The 20,312-nt window shown below is 38.1% G+C and overlaps 1 protein-coding gene across 1 annotated transcript in view; it reads left to right on the top strand.

The window, feature by feature from the left end:
- The first annotated feature begins 298 nt into the window (after positions 1 to 298).
- Positions 299 to 20,312, top strand: part of LOC128635312 (glutamate receptor ionotropic, kainate 4) — a 92,754-nt gene continuing 72,740 nt past the window's right edge. The window contains exons 1-2 of the mRNA XM_053687516.1: positions 299 to 767; positions 4,963 to 5,060. Of these exons, the coding sequence (XP_053543491.1) occupies positions 299 to 767; positions 4,963 to 5,060 (567 nt within the window). The remainder of the gene's footprint in view (positions 768 to 4,962; positions 5,061 to 20,312) is intronic.

Consider the following 20,312-nt stretch of genomic DNA (forward strand, 5'->3'; position numbering starts at 1 on the left):
TGAAAAGCTTAGGAGATCAGCAGTTACTGAAATATTCATAAAGCACTCAGTGCCATAGTGACCATAAGGTCACATTTTCCCCATTCTAATATAAGGTGAACATTAACCGAAAAACTTGACCAGTATCCGCATTATTATTTGCATTATGTTGGTGCCATGTTGGCTGATAACCCTATGTAACAATTTGTTTTGTTCCTAGGTAGTAAGTGTTATTTCCTAATTGCATATATGGCAAAAGTATAGAAAATGGTTATATTATTCCCCTCAAATGCCACCACTGCACATCAAATTGGGCCTTATGAAACAATTTGTCACAGCTCTAGATAAGAAGTTGGCAGCCTTCAAGTACCTTCAAGACTTCTTTTCTAAGCTGTCTGAGGCAAAAGTCAAAGCCATTGTCTTCATCGGACCGCAGATAAAGAAGATCCTGGAGTGCAAGGAATTCCCCAAGAAGCTCACTAGGAAGGAGAAAGCGGTTTGGAACAGCTTTGTTTTGGTGGTCCGGGGCTTCCTGGGCAATCACAAAGCCGAAAACGATGTGGAGCTGTTTAAGACGCTGGTGAAAAACTATGGCACAATGGGCTGCAGGATGTCTCTTAAAGTCAATATCCTTGATGCTCATCTTGATAAATTCAAGGAGAACATGGGAATACTCAGAGGAGCCAGGCAAGCACTTCCACCAGGATATAATGGACGTGTATGCCACTACCAAGGACAGTATAACAAGAACATGATGGGAAACTATATTTGGGGGGTGCTTTGTGAAAGTGATTTACAATATAGTCATAAAGCTCAAAATAACTATTTACTTCTAGTACTTCAAAATCTTTTTTGGTATTTTTTGTATAACTTTTGTATAAATACAAGCTCATTTTCATTTATATGTTGTTTTTTCCTGACTTTATGTGAATGAAAAGATGCAAATTCACCCATTTTCTCAATAAAAACAGGTACATTGTAAAAATACCAATGTCCTGGTCACAAAAGCCATTTGCTATACTTTTTAAGCATAAGCAATTAGAAAATAACATTTACTACCCAGGAACAAAAAAATGTTACATAGTGAAACTGTATGAATGAACATGTACAACAAATAATGTGGTAAGTGTGTGTGTGTGTGTGAGAGAGAGAGAGAGAGAGAGAGAGAGAGAGAGAGAGAGAGAGAGAGAGAGAGAAAGTGATGCATTTGACCTTTTAGAATATTCAAAAGCAGTATTTAGAAAAAAAAAATTATTGTACAGTATGCCACACTGAATATATATATATATATATATATATATATATATATATATATATATATATATATATATATATATATATTATGTGTGACTCCTTAAAAAGCTTACAGCACACAAAGTTGAGCAGAAAAATGAGGTAGAGGTTGTGGAGAAGTCACATGTAGGAGTCAAGTAAGACAGCCTAGTGAATAAGGGAGTGAGTAAAGTGAGTAAGTTAAGACAAGTTTGTGTCTAATTCTGTGATGTCCTGAGATACACTGACAACCATGATATTGGATTGTATGAGTGTCATTCCATTAAATTTTCATACCATTGCCTTGTAAGCAATTTCACTCCTTCTCTCCTATACGGTCACTCTCTCTTTCTCTTGCTCTTACCTCTGTATGTACCTCAGTGCACAGTAGGTGCACATTGAAGGCAGATTCACCATCCAATATTTGGTGCCTATTCATTTGAATATTTAAAAAAAATAATGTGAGCGACAACTTTCAGCACAGCAGAAACAGCTGAGCTGGATTCAGCTTTATGCAAGAGCCATTCACCATATAGCACTGACCAATGATAATTTGGGAGCCCAGGTGCTGTTGTCTGACTGCAAATAATGGTCCACAAAGGCTGTTCCTCCCAAAAAAGCATCCATTAAAAGTTATGTATAGCAGTATCACGGTTCTCTGTAGTATAACATCCTAAACTGCAAGACTGTAAAGATAAAAAAAAAAGAGAGAGAGCGAGAGAAATGAATTCTGGAAGGGTTTGCTAATTGTGAGTACTCTTGGTGAGTTATGTAGTGGCTGAACTGTAGAGTAAAAGATTTAAATAATACATCTGCTGTCTGGTAATACAATCTATGGAGCTAGATAACATAAGCATAGTGGGTAGTTCCTGGGTCCCTGGTCGATCCTGAAGTTGGGTTTCCTCACACTTCCCAAAAATATGTTGATGGGTGGATTGACCCTACAGTATGTGTGAACAAGTGTTTGAGTGTATCCCAGGATCTGGATGCACTGCAACCCTGACCTGTATGAAGCGGTTACTTAAGATGAATGAAATAAAGTATAAACAAATTAATGTATATATTCACAAGCCACAGTTTTATGATTAAAAATCCCATGTGCAAACCTTGTTGTATACAGACACACGTCAGGTAGTGAGTTAAAGGTGCTGGGAGCTGAGGATGAAAATCACATCATGCCCATTGTGCACATACCCGTCTTTCTCCACACTATAAAATCTAATAAAGTAGATATTCTACATACAGTACACTATATGGCCAAAAGTTCTGGGCATCTGAGCATCACATCCATATGTGCTTGTTGAACATCTCATTCCACACTTAGTATATCCTTTGCTGTTATAATAACCTCCCATTCTTCTTGGAAGGCTTTCCATTAGATTTTGCAGTGTGGTTGTGAGGATTTGCCAATTCAGCCACAAGAGCATTAGTGAGGTCCGGCACTGCTGTTGGACAAGGAGGCCTGGGGTGCAGTCAGCGATCCAGTGCATCCCAAATGTGTTCAGTGGTTTTTGAGGTCAGGGCTCTGTGCAGGACACTCCAGTTCTTCCACGCCAACCTTGGCAAACCATGTCTTGACAGATCTCTCTTTGTGTATGGACGCACTCTCATGCTGGAACAGGTTTTGGCCCATTAGTTCTAGTAAAGGCAAATTGTAATGCTACAGCATACAAACACATTTGTAGACAATTATGCGCTTCCAACTTTGTGACAACAGTTTGGGGAAGGTCTGCATATGGGTCTGCTGGTCAGTAACACAAATATGACCACAGTGTATTCATATTGATTAAGAAATTTACTTCCCTAAGTATAATCTACTGCAAGTGAGGTGACTGCATCATCATGTTCAGCAATGTGCAGTATCAAATATGAGAACTGAGTAATGTTTATATATGCAAACAAGTGGCTTAAGTTCTGAGTTTTAATACATATATTGGCATTTTCAGAAATACTGTTAGCAAAATACACCCATTTTCATTGAAAACCTGACCCCCCAACCTTTTGTAGAGCAGATTCAGCCCAATTGTAAAATGCTCTCTGACTTTATTACATCCATACTGAATACAAGTGTGTTGTTTCTGCGTGTCCATTTAAGAAAACCAGTGGGAATCATCCTCCCTTAAGATGTGCACACACTAATTTCCACATTTGTAAGGATGAATTATAATTATTGCAGAGATCATAAAGATGTTACCTTTTTTTAAGTCATAGAATTATGGCTAAAGCATAGTAATCATAGCAAAACAAACAAACAAAAAAAAGAGATGGCAAAAAGTAAATAAAACAAAAAGGGATTTATAAGCTCTGTATCGTCAATCAATTTCAATACATGTTTAAATGGGTTTAAATTGTTCTGTATGCATCTCTCTTCATGTGCATACTAGACAACCAATATGTATTTGTAATTACCGGAGATTTTTCAGAGTACCATCGAAGATATATCACATGGTGTAATGAATGTACAGTATAATGGTTTCTTTTAATTTTTCTTGATGTACATGTATTTTTTCAGGGTAATTTGTATGGGGTCATAATTGAACCACTTCAATTTACACCTGCACTACTTTGCTAGTATAACTGGATCTTAGGACTGTATGGGTTTCAGAGAAAAGGTACAGAACTTGCTAACAACATATATGTATTGTTATGTGAGAAGTACAAAGTCTGTAATTTAAGTCATTGGTGAGTAATTTCACACAAAACTGAAACCCACTACCACTTGTCACTAACAAACCAACCCCTTGTTCTGCTATCTCCCCCGTGTGACAGGCTATAACTTGTACAATTGGATAAATCTGCTCATTGTAAATTTTTGAGATGGCATTTACTGCTTTACTGAACTGAACTCTACAGCTGCCAGAATACACACATGGAAACTCGCACTTTACTGGTTTTATCCACTTAGGTGCCAGTAATAATTTAGCAAATATGAAACACAGTGGACTGTTGCCCATTTAAGTCAAATTACAGATCATTATGATGGGTTGGGTTCACACTGTAGAGCTGCTATAGAGGCTGTTTCAGCAACCAAGCAGTCATGTAGGCCAAGATAAGAATGTCACCTCTCTGATTTGGCTGGTTTAGCCGTGGTACTTGGTGTGAAATCCTGTTACTCCAGTAGAAGAAGGGCAGGCAGGCAGGAAGGCTCTTTCGTTGGTCAGTAAGGGATTATTTATTAATCACTTGATTCATTGCTTCTCAAATTTCCTATCTTAGGCTGTGTAAATTCTCTGCTCATGCATTCTTTTAGTCCCCCCTTCTCTCTCTCTCTCTCTCTCTCTCTCTCTCGCTCACTGCCTCCACTACAAGTACACACACATGACAACACTTTCCATACAATACTAATTAAAATACAGGAATTATATCTTTACTTGAAATTTAGTTTCATTGCTAAGGAAGATTAGATAACATCCAACTCTTGTATTCTGTTTTCTCACAATTAAATCTTTAGATCCCCCACACACACCGAGTTAATTCTGCAACAGAACTGTACAATGCGTCTCCATATGTAGAATACATGTAGGAGAGAGTGTGTGCAATTCAGAGAATAAGCCAGACTAATAAAAATTGGGTGATGTTATTAGGTACTATTTCAAACATGTTCCAGTGGATGAGTTTTGCCTGAATTGGTCAATTACATTTCTTTCCCTCGGACAGAAATGTTGTAATGCTGAAGTGAGTGAATCTGGTCTTTCTCCTGCTTCCTGACAGTGTGCCAGATCATGTCTAAGGGGGTGGTGGCAGTCCTGGGCCCATCCGCCAGCCCGGCTTCCAACTCCATCATCAGCAATATCTGTGGAGAGAAAGAGGTGAGTACTGGCTTATATATTGAATTGTGCTGTAGCCCATTATGTATTACTGAACATTGACTCATATCATTGCCAATATTGTAACCATATGCTGTGCTAAGGATACTGAGGATATTGGACAAACATTATAATCTCTTAGTTGACACTTACAGTTATATGTATGTATATGTATAAACTCTTAGCTGTCATCATTACCAGATTATTCGCATTGAGTATCAGTCCTATCTGTTCTGTCTCTCTTGGAAATGTTCCCATTTGTTTAATGCTTAACTTCAGCTAAAATGAATTTATATGTATGATATGTTGAATTCCATTTCTGTACAGAACATGTTTCGGCATTACTGTACATTTGTGAGTTGTCAGCGTACACAGCGTACACACTGAATTCCTCTGAATTATATATTCATTTCCTGACTTGTGCTGATGTTTTGCCTGGCTTTGCTTTCAAAAGCTGAGATGTTCAAGCTTCACTAGAATACATTACCCAGTTGATAAATAATCAGGCACGTTTATCTGGTCCACTGACTAAGCATCATTCCTTAATGTCCTCATTATTCATGATCAACTTCAGCTTACCTCAGAAATCGGACATTGGGAATAAATATTCATTGCCGCATCCTACAAATGACTGCTCAGGTCACGCATCAAAGGGCTGATACAAGTTTACAATGTTTACATCAGCTATAACGGGCTATCATGAATATTTATCGAGATGCATTTGTTTTTAGGGCTGGCAGAATTTGTCTTAGCCCTCAAAGAGGTAGTAATGGGAGGGGATGTAATTGGATGTGTGAAGGAGGAAGGACTGAGTTAGCTGGTGACTATGGAAAGACATTTATAAAGTATTGAATGGAAATTTTATTTTGCAACTATAACCATTTAAGATTTATTTTATATGAAGCATAGGTTAGTACGCAGCATGTTTAAGAAGCATATGGTACATATGCCATTGACAGACATGTTTGCAGATAGGGGATAATATGAAAATGTGGCTTACACTGACTGTAGAAATCATCAGCTCATTACCTGGATTTCATCAGAGAGCCATCAGATCCTTTCCACATAATCCACATAATAAGCACTATTCAGTCCCATCTGGCTCTGGGGGGGAAAAAAAAGAAAAGAAAAAAAAAAACACATTTAGTTGTTCACATGTATTTGAATGTTCTCATTATTGACCAGCATGTGTGTCCTTATTAGGACAGAACATTTGCTATGTGTCTATGAGGGCTAAGTGCTCTGGGCACAGAAAATGAAATCCTATTTGTCTGTGTGCTTCTCTGTGATTCAGGACGCAGGAGCCATTCGCTACAGTGTACGCATTCTTATTGTTTCAAGTAAAACAAAAGCTGATTCCAGATTGTCCACAATGAGTTTTGATGATATATGTGATTCTCTGGTGTGAATGAGTTTTGATAGTGTCTAATGTATTACACCAAAGCAACAGTATGGCAGCTCTTCAGTAACCTCCAGCGCTGTTGTATGTGAGTATTATCTCACATTAATTTATTTGCGTTACTCATGTGGCGTTTTAATAAAATTCAATATGTCTGACCTTTTCCTGTGATAAATGCATTGTAAAATCAAATGGTCTTGTAATTTCTTTACACCCTGCTGTTAAAGTGCAAGTTGTAATCTTACATGAGCATTTGCAGTTGTATTCAGAATCTGTAGTGAATATTTAAAACTAAAAGCTGTATTCAGTCCTCAGGTCTGACTACAGGCTTTTGCCTAAAACAGAGGTGTGTCTTATGGTGCATTCAAGTCATGTCAGAAAGATTTTATTGACGTAGTATGATTTTTCCATTGGCTTTTGGATTATCGCAGAAAAAGCTCTGTGTCCAACAAAAGTTTATGACTCTTACACGTTTTGTTCATCAAGATAATCTTCACAGATTAACACAACTTTTATGAATTTTGAAGCCTAAATACAATCGCCAAAAGTAAAAAGCTAAACTTAGGCTATAAACAAACTACACCACGATCGCATGACTTCAACGTCACCACCACTAAGCTTTATAGCACTACAATTTGAAAAAACACTTTGGAAAATGCAAAAAATTTTGCCAAGATAACAGCTCTGAGTCTTTTCCTATAATGTCTGATGAGGTTGGAGAATACATGACAAGGGATCTGAGACCATTCCTCCATACAGAATCTCTCCAGATCCTTCAAATTTCCAGATGCTTCAAATTTCCAGATCCTTCAAATTTGAAGTCCATGATTTTCTATGGGTTTCAACTCAGGGGACTGGGATGGCCATGCCAGGACCTTGATTTTGTGATCAGTAAACCATTTTTGTGTTGATTTTGATGTATGTTTTGGATCATGGTCCTGCTGGAAGATCCAACCACGGCCCATTTTAATCTTTGTCAGAGGCAGTCAGGTTTTCATTTAATATCTGTTGATATTTGGTAGAGTCCATGATGCCATGTATCCTGACAATATGTCCAGGTCTTTTAGCAGAAAAACAGCACCAAAACATTAAAGAGCCACCACCATATTTAACCGTGGGCATGAGGTACTCTTCCATATGGCTACCTCTCTGTGTACCTCAAAACCACCTCTGGGGTTTATTGGCAAAAAGCTCTATTTTGGTTTAATCTGACCATAGAACCCGATCCCATTTGAAGTTCCAGTAGGCTTTTCTCTTGAAACCCTTCCAAACAACTTGTGGTGATGTAGATGACTTCGGATTATAGTTTTGGAGACTTTTTGTGAAACAGGAAGTAATGGTTGAACAATTTCCTGTTCCTTGTCACCCAGGTGTACTAAAAATTTTTTTTAAAATGTGAATTGGAACATACTTAAAATTTATTTTTCTCATATGAATTCATAGGGGTGCCAATAATTATTGCACACCTATATTTAACAAAGACATATTTTTTTGGATAAACCTGTGTTGTGTTTGCAATTGTTTTATAACAGTGAGAGCAGAGTATTTTTGTGAATTTTTTTAACAAAAGATCAAAAGGTTAAACAATAAAGACAATTATTGTTTAACCTTTTGATCTTTTACCAAGGGTGCCAATATTAGTGGAGGGCCCTGTAGTTATGCATATTCTGACATTTGGACTTAAGCTCATTTTTCTTGCACAGTATCGGCTCGAAAAAGGAACAATATTAACTCCAGCTCCATGGTGTGAGAGTTTGTTGTTAAAAAAAATTTCACCTTGATCTGCTTCTTCAATCTGTATTTTCTATCCTCCTACTTTATTCTCATTAAAAGTGGTGGTCAAGAAGCAGCTCATGGCCATAGATTTTGGAAAGGCAAAACATTAAATAATGATTTAGCCTCAAACAGAATTATGTCAAGTGCTGTAGGCTACTACCTAGTGAATTTTTTGAGTAACCCTCTAACAGGCAGTTCAGAGTTAACAAGACTTGAGAGAACAGAAAGAACTTGCCTGAAAAGTCTTGTCTAAAAGCTAAAAGCCAATGCCCCAGCACACACTAATAGCCTTAACAAAGATGAACATCTCTGACATTACACTGCCACTTCACTGATTAATTTGCTTCATTTCTAAAGAAATTTAGCTCCTCAATCTTTCAGATTTATTCTGAAAGTCTTACAGGGTTTATTCTTACATGGTTTATTGAAATTGGACGTTATAATTTTATAAGCAATTGGGGTAATTATGATGATTTCTTGTTGCTGATAAATTGCACTTCAAAGACACATTAACAACCTAGCTAATTAAGTAGCTAGCTAGATAACGGTGTAAATTAAACTAGCTAATCTCATTCTTTTTAATCAGCGAAAGTTCTGAAAATATGGACTACAAAGATGGTTTATTTTGATAACTTGTGATCAAATGGATATAAAAACAAAAAAGAAATTCAGCTATGTTTGATGCAGCAGGTGTGGTTCCCATCACCATTTTCATAGTGTGTGAGATGAGAACAGAAGAGACAATATAATTAACTGTCCTGTCTGTTATCCATCCTCCACTCATGAACAAAACAGGCATTGAGTGAACATGGAGAGTGATTCCTGCCCCAGTGGGTCTCTTTTAGCACTTGTTGTAGTTCCCATTTTTGACCACTATGTGTAATAACTCTATGGAGCTAAATAGAATGCTGAGCATGCTGCCTCATGATTGCACAACATATAGAAAGGCAAACAAAGCAATGTTGGTCAGATGTAAATAGTATCATAACTGAATTTAAAATTGAATTAAACTGAATGAGTAATTAATTGTGATTAACATATGTTGAATGACTGATATATGATATATTGTTGGCCTGCCCTACGGACCTGGTAAATAACTCCTTAATAAATATCTGGCAACTTGGAGACGTAAATTACATGAAGATTATTTTAATAACCCGAATGGGCTGCCCAGAAAATCACCTTACAACACCCACATAAGCTAAACTCTGAATATGAGTAATTATTAAGGTTTCTTTGGATGTCAGCAATTCAGTCAGCCATACATTACAGTGGTGCTTGAAAGTTCGTGAACCCTTTAGAGTTTTTTAAAAAGTAGACAAATGACAATTAAGCAAATGAGACAAAAATATTATATTTGGTCATTTGTGTATTGAGGAAAATGATCAAATATTACATGTCTGTAAGAATACTGCAACTAACACTTCCGGTAACTGTTGATCAGTCCTGCACATCAGCGTGGAGGAATTTTAGCCCGTTCCTCAGTACAGAACAGCTTCAATTCTGAGATGTTGGTGGGCTTGCTCACATGCACTGCTTGCTTCAGGATCTTCCACAACATTTCTATTGGAGTAAGATCAGAATTTTGTATTGGTCATTCCAAAACATTAACTTTATTCTTCTTGAACCATTCTTTGGTAGAACAACATGTGTGTTTAGGCTTGTGGGTTCCTTTGTGACCTCATGGACTATTTTGCTCTTGGAGTGATCTTTATTGGTCTCCTCTCCTGGGGAGGGTACTAAAGGACTTGAATTTCCTCCATTTGTACACAATCTGTACAGAGTGTAGATTGGTGAAGTCCAAACTCTTTAGAGATGCTTTTGTAACATTTTCCAGCCTGATGAGCATCGACAGCTCTTTTTTGAGGTCCTCAGAAATCTCTTTTGTTCGTGCCATGATGCACATCCACAGACTTATTGTGAAGATCAGACTTTGATAGATCTATTTTCTTTAAATAAAACACGGTGCTCGATCACAACTTATTGTCATTGACTGAAAACACCTGATTCTATTTACACCTTCGAATTAACTGCTAATCCTATAGCTTCACAGTTTGCCTCTGTGTTTACATCATTTTCCTCAATAAATAAATGACCAAGTATGATATAGTTGTCTCATTTGTTTAATTGTGTTTGCTTTGTCTACTTTTAGGACTTGTGTGAAAATCTGATGATGTTTTAGGTCATATTTATGCAGATATGTAGAAAATTCTAAAGGGTTCAGAAACTTTCAAGCACCACTGTACATTGCTTTTCTTTTTCTCTTTTCTTTTTTTTAAGTTTTGACAATTATTTAGTTTTCTTTTTTCTCGTAAATATTCTAAATGTTAATTGTGTTTGTAGTACTGATGGGCAGAGGGTAGTTGTGAGGAGCATGGGGAACCAGTCAGAAAAGTGAAAAAGCAGGACTCTGTTCAAGTTTGACCTTTAGCGATGAGAAGTGGGGAAAAGAGGGATAGGGTTGGAGAATGAGGGAACCTCATGAGAGCAAAAAACCACCTCGAGACCTGGAGGGCCTCAAAACCCCAGACTCCTGCAGACGCTTCACATGAGAACACATTAATATAAAAACAACCTGTATTCCAAATGCCATTCGCTGCAGATTCAAAAAGATTTTTGAACAATTCACCCTCTATAGTGCTGGAGTTTCCTTGCCACAGTGTCTTTTGGTAATGCATGGAAACGAAACAATGGGACAAACAGTATTTTGTTTCGGGTTCTTTCACTGGCAAATGAATACCAATGAATTTGGGATTATCGCCATTCTGATTTAGTTCAGTGACCAAGGTAGTCTATGATTAAATATTGATTTTGGATTTGTCCACTTCCACCTGGACAAATTGAATTATTAAATACGGCCAATAGCTGTTGACAGGGAGGCACGCATTAGCAGTGCTGGGATGCTAATGCCTTCCATACACGTTACTCTTTAAGAACAGTTTGAAGCTGCCTGTCTGGCATGAGGGTGCACTGGAATGGAGCCAGTGAGATCAGATCGTAATGGACAGCACTAGACCAGCGGGAGCCTTCATTCACTTCTATTCACCATGCAAGCTCTCATTTTTCTCATTACTTCTTCCTGAGCAAGTATCCACTCCAATAAAAATGTTTGAGTTGCATGAGAAGAAGGTCTGAACCAGTGATTACTACTTAGCCTGCATGGATTTGCAACAGCCCCTGATGACACAGAGAGGCCAGTGAAGGTGATGCTGGTTATGAAATCTCAGACAAAGATGAAAAGGTTTTCACGGGCGGACACCTCAGACCTTACTGATGGATAACAAATATGGCTCTGAAATACTACGCTTATGCAAGTGCATAGAAGCTACAAGAAGATGATGATTGGTAATTAGAGGCTTTATAGTTTATTGGAATACATTTGTGTGCAAACTGCTTTAGCACAGAGACAAACAGACACTAGAATGCTATACTACCTTAATGCAGAGGTACAGTATGGGATCAGGAGCATTATGAAAGTGTGAAAGCAAAGAGAATATTCCAGGTACAGTGCAATATAGAGGTTATTTCACAAGCTTGGATATATTCCAGAATGCTTGGATTTTTATAAGGCACTTATCTTGAATTATTAATGCCACTTTCTTGAGAGTATATGATTTTTTTGTCTCTCCCTGAAAGTGGAGAACTTAGTGTTCTTTGTAAGAAGGGATAGATAAATAAACAAGGCACAACAGAAAAGTGCTCACCCTATCATCAGGCAATCACAAGTTAGAATCCCAGTGATGCTACAGCTATCTGTGCCCGGGAGCCAAGACAGCAAATCTGGCCATGCGCATAGATACAATAGCCAATTTTGGGCAACTGTGAGCTCATGTATACAAAAGAGGGTATATAGAGCGTTCCTCCCAGTGTGTTATGCTTCCCTGTGACGCAACATAAGCAGTGGTTTGATTGCGATTAAGTTACCAAAAACACTAAGAATATGGCATTACTTTTACACTCAACTCCTGTTGCCAGATGTGCCCTGCTATTGCTTTGTAACAATGGGACTGTTTTAGAGAGGTGAAGCTACCTCCCTTAGGCTTAGCAGCACAGCAGGTAAAGGGGTTTGGTGAGGATGTTGATGGCACTCTCATGCCATGCCCTCTGTTGCTCAGCTGCCTGCACGTGAACAATAGACAGGTGCATCCTCCTCATCTGTATACTCATAATTAGAGGCAAACAGCTGTTGCCAGTGGCTTTCCTGACCTCCCCTTTTCTACACACAAGAGATCTGTTGCAGACCTCTGGGATGTTCACATCACATGTTTTCTGCTCTCTTCCATGCAAATGGATAAGGGTGTGGTAGTTCAACCTTCATGACAAAGAATAGTGAACAATCTCTTTCGTATGCGATTGAGCCATTTTTGATAAAAGTGAGGCATAAACATCCACATTCCAATGTGCTCTTTGTTGTCTCAGTGCCACTGTCATTTTGTGGAGGTGTGTTCAAAGCAGATTAGCGCTCAGCATTCCAGCTAAGCCTCACAGCTCTGTAGTGCAGAATTATTATCACAGTATGTTTTAGTAAGACGAGCAAACAATCAGTGTAACTTTTCAAAGAGATAGATTTGTTAGAATTTGTGAAAATAAATCTGGGCAAGAGACAAATATTAATTCACCACTATCAGCCAAAAAAAGAGAAGAAGAATCTAAAGTCACTATCTATAGTTAGAATATCATCCCATGCATCATACCAAGTGGGTTCACTTTTTTTTGTGGACACTTGATCCATATGTGGGCCTTACACACATCACAGCCATATGTGGGCCTTACACAATCTGTTGCCACAACGTTGGAAGAACACAATTGTACAGGATGTCTTTGTATGCTGTAGCATTACAGTTTCCCTTCACTGGAGCTAACGGGCCCAAACATGTTCCAGCATGACAATGCCACTGTGCACAAAGTGAGGTCCATGAAGACATGGGTTGTCAACGTTAGCGTTGAAAAACTCAAGTGGCCTGCACAGAGCCCTGACCTCAACCCAATTAAACACCTTTGGGAACTAGAACACTGACTGCACCCCAGAATTCCTCACCAAATCTCTCTTAAGCTCTTGTGGGTGAATGGACAGATCTTACACTCCAATATCTAGTGGAAAGCCTTCCCAGAAGAGGGGAAGTGATTATAACAGCAAAAGTGGGACTAAATGTGGATTGGGATTTTCAAAATGCACATACGAGTGTGATTGTCACATGCCCACAAACATTTGGAAATACATAGTAGTGTACATACAACATGCATCTGAGGGAGGATCGGGAGAAAATGTGGGAAGTTGGTGTGAAATAAAGTGGAGAATTTGAGAGGTATGGCTGATTACATATTCTATTCAATGTGCTAAAATTTGAATAAATAGTGGTGGACATTTTGCATTTTGTCCACCTCCCATTTGTGATTTTATTACCCTCCAAACCAAGTGTAAATTAGCATTGTGTGTAATAAAGCTACAAATGGATCCTCACTCCGCTGACCCTTCATTACACCGAGCTTTTTGACGCCTCTGTAGTTGACCATTTCCCTCGCTTGGCAGTGGCTTTTTGAACTACAATTATCACCTCATGCATGTAGTATGCAGTCCCAGGCACAATTGGCATTATGAGCTGCAACCTTACTCAATTTCACTTTAATTTCAAACACATTGTGAGTTCATTTTGCAGCTGTGTGTGCTTATTGTGGGCACGCTGTCAAACACCTATAGTCTATTTCCACCTTGAATTATCTTGCAATAATATGATCCATAACATTTGCATCCGTAGCATATGACAATGAAAAAAAAAATTGTGTAAATGTAATGTGTGCTGAATACAAAGAGAATATTTTCATATTGGTCAGAGCAATACTGGCATTAAATTATTCGAGAGAGAAAAAAAGAGTGACAGGTACAGAAATAATATCTGCCATTCTAATGGTTATCATGGTGACAGTTGGCTGACTTCCCACACTCTATCTAGCTCTCTGACATACCTCTATATTGCATGAGAGAAATGAAATCTGGTGCATGAAAGTACACAGTGTATGTAAAATACAGGCGACAAGAATATATTTAAGTACCAGGAGTAAATACCAAGTTTAAATATAATAATAATCCATTCATCCATTTTCTACACTGTTTATCCACGTGGGGACACCCTGGACAGGGTGCCAACCCATCGTAGGGCACAATCATGCACACACTTACACACTATGGGCAATGTAAAGATGTCAATCAGCCTATAAAGCATGTCTTTGGACTGGGGAGGAAATAGGAGTATCCAGAGGAAACCCTGAAGCACGGGAGAACATACAAACTGTTTGCACGCAGGGCAGAGGCGGGAATTGAACCACCAACCCCAAGGTGCGAGGCAAACATACTAACCACTAAGCCTCCATGCCCCTGAAGAAGAAGAAGAAGAACAATATATATATATATATATATATATATATATATATATATATATATATATATATATATATATATATATATATATATATATATATATATATATATATATATATATATATATATATATATATATAACTGCAAGCAGAAATACCGGGGGAAATTCAGTATGTGGTGCTGTTCTGAAACTGCTCAGTTAGCATCTGGGCATGATGGTTATCATGCAGGAAAGCATTCAAGAGTTATTAAGCCAAAAAGACCGTTTTTGCTATCTCCTGACCAGTAGGAGCAGTGTGCCGAAACTCTGCAGGTAACCTCAGGGCCTAATGTTGATGACACATACCAAGTTTTGTCACAATCCCTCAAAGCGTTGCAGATATACAGCCTCAAATTCAATTTTGAGTGTTCTTCAAATTCATTGAAGTGCCATTCGAAAATGGTATGGTTTATCAAAATTCTGTGATTAAGTTTTTATTATGAGTGCACCTAGATGATGCAGGCCAGTGTTCCTCAAAATCGGACAAACAGTCTAGGAGGAGTTAAAAAAAAACAGGTTTTCAAAACATTCAAAAAATAACAGACAAGAAGTTTGCTCCACCATGACATAATTGATATCATTGTTCTCTGCATGAACCACAGAATCTGTCAAAACCAGTCTCATGACAGTAGGCAAAAGGAGTCAATAGCTATTAACATTTTTACAAAAGCATTATAATTTTTGACCACAAGGTGGCACTGTCCTGAAACTTTTTGAGTCCCTCCAGAGCATCGTCCCAAAGACACATACCGAGTTTCGTAATAATACGCTAAGTCATTCGTAAAATACAGCATTTTATTTCTAAATTAAAAATGGACGACATCCAAAATGGCCAGCCTAGGAATTTTTCATATCTTTGGACTTGGTATACCCGGAAGAAATCTAATGAGACCAAATTAATGATTTTATGACAAATTGTTCAGAAGTTCTAAGCAAAAATGTCCTTTTTTCATATCTCGTGACCACTAGGTGACGCTGTTCCAAAACTGAGTAGGCACTCAAGTCATGATGTCTATGACAAATAAGTTTGCTATGAATACGCTAAAGTGTTATGGAGATATACCCTCATGTCCATTTTGGCGTGCTCGCCATCTAATTGGTTTGTGCCTTATTCAAAAACAGTTGGACTAATCAACGAGAATTCCATAACTTTTTGTCAGCATGGTCTGTAGATGATGTGATTCGGATTTGATCAAAATCGGACAAACGGTATAAGAGGAGTTTGAAAAAGTATGTTTTTCAGAATATTCAAAATGGCGGGAAATCTAGTTGGGCAGAAATGGAAACCATGGAATGCATTCAACTCGGCATGAGCCAAGGATTCAGAGCAAAAAGGAATTTTCTTTATAACCCTTACGGTTCAAAGGTTATTAGCATAAACGTGAGTGAAAATTTGACCTGTTGTTGGTGCTAGAGCGTTTGAGATAGAGACCTCAAACTGGCTGTGATAACAGTTCAGAGTGTCCTCTATCGGTGTGCAAAATTTCACAACTTTTTAACATACGGTTCTATGGGCTGCCATAAACATCCATGGCAGAATAATAATAATAATAAGAGGAAAACTAACGAAAACAATAGAGGCCATCGCCCATTCTGGGCTTGTCCCCTAATAACATCTGTATATGGGATGTGAGTAGTGCTGTCGTCTCACAACTCCAGGGTCCCCGTTTTTTTTCCTGAGGTCGAGTTTCACATGTTCTCCCCATGTCCATGTGGATTTCCTCTGAATTCCCTTTCATTGGGAGCTCATTGATTTTTCTATTTATCCAGTTTGGCACACAGAGAATAGATGTAGCAGAGGATCTTATCCATAACTTGACAATTGCTTGGCTAACTCTTTACACTACCTTTTCAGATAAACCAATGAAAGACCTGGGATGCTCTTCTTTTTTTAGGATTTGTTCTGAATGATCATCAGATATGTGTACAGAACAAGAGAGTGTGGCGTAATCAATGAAATAAAGATGTTCACTTCACCTCAAAGCCCCAGTGGGATTCACAATTTTCTCTTCTGCTTTGTGAGAAGCGCTCTGGAGGGCCCACAGTTATTAGTCTATTCAGAAGTTCAAATGAGACTGCACCGGTATGTACAAGCATGTTTTCCCAGTGGCATCTGAAATCCTAGGGCTTATTGCCCCACATTAACTCAATTAAAAAAAAAAAAAAAGCTTATGGCTTCTTCTTTATCTGTGACCACAGTCTTCTCAGTGTTTGATTGACTGAGCTAGTGTGCACCCACATAAGATTAATGCAAAACTATCAGCTGAACTAGTCACTTCATTGCATTAGTGACAATGCTGTATGCACATGGCTCGTGCTAATCTTTTGAGTTTGCTTATTTTTTACATTGCTGTGAATCTGCTTATTATATCTTCATAGTTTTTCAAATCATCTATTATTTATTTTCCTGGATTGGTCTTTTTTTAACCTTTAACCCAGCCTGCTGCACTTCCATTTTCCTTTGGTAAGTCTCTGAGTACTCCTGCACTTCACTGCCAGCAGCTTTTGTGACCAGCTACACCCCACTTTCACTTACCTTGAACTAGTTGGCTTATGCTGTGCAAGATAATGCCTGACTTATATTGCGTGGTCCCATGAGGTTTCCCTGAGTGTTTCCATGTAGCTTCAATGGAAAAAAGAAGAAGAAAAAAGCACTGGAAGGGGAAAAAAATAGCAGAAAGTGGCTCAGTAAGGAGTCAGAAAGAAAGAGTCAGTGTTTTTTTTCTCTTTTTTTTCTTTTTCTTTCTTTTTATTTTACGTTTACATATTGGGTTACCTGCATTACTAACACAACGCTCTGCAGCATTCAGTCAGAATAATCTTGCATTTATTTGCAGTCAGTAAAGATGGTGTGATCTTTTATTAAACAGGAGTTTTGTTTCTCTGGCACACAAGGTGCAAGTAGCAGGTGTAAGATCTCATTATATCCTACTTTGCCATATGGCATGAAATTTGCATAGTTCCCCTTGGAATTTGAAATCTTACAAATGGCGTGTTTGTTCACATACCACAAGCAAAACTGAGTTGGACACTTGCAAGATGCTCACTCGGGAGGCAGGTTTAACCTACAGACCTGGTGGCAAAAGGCCCTGTGAATAAACAGCTAATTTTTTCGAGTTACTGAATAATTCATAAAAGCTACTACATAATATATTTTAAGCTGAATAAGTAAATGCACTGACAGTTTTAGGGTTAATGCAACTTCTTGGAGGGCTCTCACTGGGGAGTTACAAAGACCCACGTAAATAGACAGGGCATATGAGCACGGTTTTAGTGCTCTTAAGGTTAAAAGTAAGCCCAGCAAAACAATGCTCAACATATGAAAGTTAAACTGGCACAAAACTACTGCAAAAAAATGTCATCTTACCAAGTGAAAATATCTTTAAACTAGTCACATCTAATGATCAAATATAAGATTATTAAACCTACTTCTAGACATTTTTATTGCTAATTTCACGATTAAAAAAAAAAAATCTTATCCTATTGGCAGATAGTTTTGCTTTCTTCTAGAAATTAATGCTAACAATTTGGAAAAATATTCTGTCAGTAGAAAAAGACGACTTCAAGCATGAAATGGAGTAATAAAATGGCTAGAAACAGGTTTAATAACCTTATATTTGGTTTCTGGGGGGCACGGTGGCTTAGTGGTTAGTACGTTTGCCTCGCACCTCTGGGGTTAGGTGGGGGGTTCGATTCCCGCTTCCGCCCTGTGTGCGTGGAGTTTGCATGTTCTCCCTGTGCTTTGGGAGTTTCCTCCAGGCACTCTGATCTCCTCCCCCAGTCCAAAGACATGTGTTATAGGCTCTTTGGCATCTCTAAATTGTCCATAGTGTGTGAGTATGTGTGTAATTGTGCCTTGTCATGGCTTCACACCATGTCCAGGGTGTCCCCCACCTTGTGCCCCGAGTTCGCTGGGATAGGCTCCAGGCTTTGTGCACCCTTCTGCAAGATAAGTGGTACAGAAAATGGATGGATGGATATTTGGTTTAGTAACAACAGATAATCCTAAATTTGACTATATTCAAGGTATTTCCAATTGCTAAGAAGGAGTTTTTTCCACAATGTAACTTGAGAGCTTTTGTTCTAAGAAAACTCCTTTGATTGAACACCGAGTGAGCACACATGTGCATTAAATGCTTTATGTTTTGATCAAGTTTTTAATGAAGATGAATGAATGTGTTAAGAAATTAATTTGAAGCTTGTTTTGGAATCACATTATAAGAAACTGACTTTTCACGGTATGTTGTCAAATTTGTCTAGCTGAGTAGACTGCTTGACTACCCACAGCCGTGCTATCCAGATGCTCTGGTCTTGCCAGGATCCAAGGCAGAGGTTAAGCAGAGCCTGGTGGATTCCCATTTTCCCGGATGCTTGCTTGTCTGGCATTATTTAGTTCCCACTGGTCTACACTGAGTCTTCCCTTAAACGACTGTAATTAGTGCATCTGCAGCCACTGGAGGCTACTCTGTTACTCCATAGGGCAGAGAGCAATATACATAAATTTTGTGTTGGGGCCACAGTAAATCCCAGGAAGTAGTTCTGAAGCACACGCCATCTGTTGAAATAAAACATCAAACACGTTCTTGTTTTGTGGGGTTTCTAAATAGTGTATGCAAGATGCATTTATATTGTGAAAGCTTTTTATCTCAAAATAAGTGTATACTAGGTGTATTCATCATATTAGCTCTTCAAAGCTAGATTTTTTTTTCTTATTTCCAGCATAAAAATCATTTAACCTGTTTAGGTCCCCTGGAATCTGTCTTCATGTGCTCTCTGTAAAGCAGCAACTTATTACACTGGTCCTGCATTCATTACTAAGTGCAGCACTTCTCCTGAAGCACATTGAATACCACATTTGAACTATTAATTAGTTCAAAGAATTCAATCACATTTGCTCTGATCTTGTTAAACCAGAAGGCAATTCCTTCTTTTATTAACATTGTGGTTTTTTTCTGTTCTTTTCACACTCTGGCTGGCATCATGCAGAGAACAAATTACTTTCCAAATAAAGATGACACCTACAGTAGATTAAGGGGTGCATGACAACTTCTGACTGAAGTTGCTATTTATCTAATTATGTGTGAGAGTAAAAGGGTGAGATGTTTCATTATGCTCGTGTGGATTCATTAAGAAAAGCAGTGAAAATGGAGGGAGACAGTGAGGACAACAGGAGAAAGGGTGAGACAGAAATGTTGCTTCTTTGTAAATCAGATTTTACTAGATGTGCTGCAGTGTGATCAAGCTAAAAAAAAAAAAAAAAAAGTACGAGTCTATAAAAAATATTATCATAATTATTATTATTATTCATGTAGCTAATTACAAAACATTAAATTAAGTAATTCTGCTGATGACCATCATCAGTTTTGAGATACAAGAGTCTGTATGTCCTATGTAACCAAGATGCCTTGGTAGGACCTTGCCATATTTCTGTTAGCACTTCCTTTAGTGATGTGACCATTCTGTGGCAGGTCTTCTGGGTTTATTATTAGATATAAAGATGGAAATTGGTGAAAACACTTCTGTTTGTTGAAAATGACATGCTTTGACAAAAGTTGTGAATGTATAAAGATCTAAGGCTGCACAACGAAAAAGTTGAACTGGGAGCTAAAAGAAGAACTTTTACCAAACTTTCTCCTACCTAGAAACATCTTCAAACAATAACAA

This window comes from Ictalurus punctatus, chromosome 17 (genome assembly GCF_001660625.3).
Source record: "Ictalurus punctatus breed USDA103 chromosome 17, Coco_2.0, whole genome shotgun sequence".
Taxonomy (NCBI): domain Eukaryota; kingdom Metazoa; phylum Chordata; class Actinopteri; order Siluriformes; family Ictaluridae; genus Ictalurus; species Ictalurus punctatus.